The sequence below is a fragment of the Hipposideros armiger genome, unplaced genomic scaffold (assembly GCF_001890085.2).
Source record: "Hipposideros armiger isolate ML-2016 unplaced genomic scaffold, ASM189008v1 scaffold_39, whole genome shotgun sequence".
Taxonomy (NCBI): domain Eukaryota; kingdom Metazoa; phylum Chordata; class Mammalia; order Chiroptera; family Hipposideridae; genus Hipposideros; species Hipposideros armiger.
Genome location: NW_017731389.1, coordinates 5,624,080 through 5,627,186, shown reverse-complemented (window position 1 = coordinate 5,627,186; position 3,107 = coordinate 5,624,080). Strand labels below are relative to the sequence as shown.

General features: G+C 35.2%; 1 protein-coding gene across 1 annotated transcript in view; it reads right to left on the bottom strand.

Moving 5' to 3' along the window:
- The window catches only part of IPMK (inositol polyphosphate multikinase), a 39,686-nt gene that overhangs the window by 6,418 nt on the left and 30,161 nt on the right, over nt 1-3,107 (bottom strand). The window contains exon 4 of the mRNA XM_019638374.1: nt 837-1,009. Coding sequence (XP_019493919.1) covers nt 837-1,009 — 173 coding nt within the window. The remainder of the gene's footprint in view (nt 1-836; nt 1,010-3,107) is intronic.

Below are 3,107 nucleotides of genomic sequence, written 5' to 3'. Positions count from 1 at the left end.
CACCATCAGAAGTGGAATCTATTTCTCTTTCCTTTCGATAATATGGGCTGACCCTATGTATACTCTGACCTTAGAATTCCAGAGAAGTGAAAGCAAGTAACTTCCTAACCTAGATTTCAAGAGCCCTTGTAGCTCCCATTCTTGCCTTCTTGGAATGTGGTACATGACAAAGCTCCAGCTAGCCTCCTGGAGGATGAGAGACCACATGGAAAAAGGCCCATCCAAAAGTTAGTACAAACTCCCAGACAGAAGAGTGAGGTAATTTTAGATCAACCATCTAGCTCCAGTCAAGCCATAAGGTGAGTGCAGCCACATAAGGGACCCTAGGTGAGATCAGCAGTACTATCTGCCTAAGCCCAGTTCAAATTGCCAACCTACAGAATCATAAGCAAATGAAGCAACTGTTTTAAATTATAGTCTGAAACACTGGCCTAATTTTAGCTTCCTCTATTTTAAAAATACAGAAAAATTACTGAATATATAAACTTAGCACTTTCGTCATGGAGAAATCATAAATAATAAAGTATTTACTTATCACATTATTTATTTTACACCTAAACTTAAAGTTTCTTTAAAACAAAATTACCATAGTCAAAGTCTTGAGATTCAGCCATTCATTCATTAATTACATACCATGTGTCAGAATCATTCCAGACACTGACTATATATCAGTGAATAAAAGAGATAAAAATCTGTGCCCACATTGGGGAGTTACGGAAAACCCAATTCCAAAATATATTACCTTCTGATATATTAGTATTATAATGACATCTATAATTTTCAAGGAAAGAACATGTAACGAGAAATGTGTATATTATACTAATAGTCACTCTTACCCTCATGCCAAGCACCAAGAACCCAATCTCTTCCATTAATGGGTACTTGCTGACCTGTTGCTGAATCTTCTCAGATGAAGCAAAAGGATCATAGCTTTTCCGCCCTATCTTTACATCCATTATACAGGGCTTATTAAATTTATGGGTCACATCTTCCAGTTTCAGGTATAAATCTGTTATTAAAGAAATACTTTAATTAGTAATAGGTAAACATAACTACTCAAGTAATTTTAAGGGGAAACAAAATGAGGAAAACTTAAAACTGAGAAAAAAGTTAAAATAAATCCAGAGTCAACAATTATTATAAATCCACCTAAAAAAATTATAACAGGTATAAATATCACAGAGACTCTCTTGCAGGAGGTGGATTAAATAATATCCAACCATAAGCAGACGGTATGAAGTAGATAAAGGTTTCTAAGGACATTAAAAAGGCAATGAGATGTCTTCAAAAGCTGCTCCAGAATGCATTCCCCTTTTAATACAATTTATGTCATCATCTACGCCTCAGCAGATCTCTTAGTATTTTAATAATTTTTTAAAAGTTTATTCTTCATTTAAAATTAGTAGTAGAAATAAATCCTCCCCACAGAGTACACAACAGAAGTACAGGTTAAAAAAGGTAAATCAATTCAAATAATAGTCACTGCCAAATATACATTCCAGTCTTACTAATCTCAAAGGAAAAACAAAAATCTTGCTTTTTAGAACCACGTATTCCTCATAAGTTCATTTATAAATCATTCTGGCAACCTGCAAGCATCTTTTAAAGAAAACTATTATAAATGGAGATTCAAGCAAAAAATTATAAAAGTCCTAGTTATCACACTAGCTGAACTATTTCCAGTTTTAGCTTGAAAGTAAGGGCCTAACTGCACTGAGGGAAGTGAGTAAGGAAAGAAATTCTTCCCTCCTTTCCTGGGTGAAAGAATCTTCCCAAAGTTCGATTATACTGTAATTTTAATTTATGAGTATACTAAGTAGCATTTTTCCTAAAAATTTTTCCTCAAAGACAGCTGAGATTATATCTGCTTATATCAAAGTTAACAAATAGAAGTTAGAAAAGGTGTATGTTCTCTATGAATTAAATAAAAAACTACCAGGGAAAAAAGACTTATCTTCTAATGTCTTTTCTTTTTCCTTGTTCCACCAAGACTAGTATAGTTATTAAACCACAAGAAAGATTATCAGTGCTGAAACAAAAGTGAGCACAACCCTGATAGGGCTTGAGAAAGCTTTAAGCCCCTTAGATCTAAGAGAGAGGTTTGAGGATAAAAAAATAAAGAGATAGACCGTATCCCTTAGTCAAAGGAAGACAGTGGGGAGAGGGTTATGGCTGTACAAATCTTGGTGAAGTCAAGCCCAAATATGACAAAAAAAGAGCTGCAGCCTAAGAACAACACTGGCACACAAGAAGGAGCCCTTCACAATTTTTTAAAAAAAGATCTCAGACATCTTGAACAGGATAAGAGAAAACAAAAAGTCTGGATACAGACATGAAACTGCTAACAGTGAAAGGTAATGGGACAAATGGAAATATCCTGATCAAGAAAATGGAGGCCCCCTATCCCCACCCAGCTTGTGCACTTGAAAAGCTAATCATAGATGGGATGAGAAGATGGGGAAAGCAGCAGCACAGGACATTCCCCTTCAGAGTCTCTACTCCCATCCAAACTACCTTGAGCAAAAGGGAAGGCAAACAATTCATCCTCTCTATAGCTGTATAAAAACTTCAGTAACAAGGCATTTCAAATATCAGAAAAGACTAATTATAATATACCCTAATACAGTAAATCAATGGCATCGTTAAATATTGCCAAGGTGAAGCTGTCTATGGGATTATAAAGATAGTGAGTGAGTGAACCTGGCGGACTATCACAGCACCTACATCCCAGTGTAGGGCTCTTTTCCACTCAACTTGGTAGTGATTAAAAACAAACAATAAACGTTTTTATAATGAGATATAAATGACAGACGCTACAGTAGAGTAGAGCAAGCCTGAATATAAAATCCCTATTTCTTCCTTTTCCTCTTGGGAAAGAGGAAAATGCAAATGCAAACTCTGTATATAGTAGGTCTACAATAAATGTTTGCTGAATGAATGATGTCTGCCCTTCTCATTCCTATTGCCAAGCAGACTTTGGGCTTGGCTTTCCTCACACCGTAATAAGCTAAGTCATTCCTTCAATAAATAAGCCTGAGTATTATGAGTTTTATTTGACTTTATTTTGACTAGCCAAATGTGTTTTTCTTTATCTTACTTTCAATTTC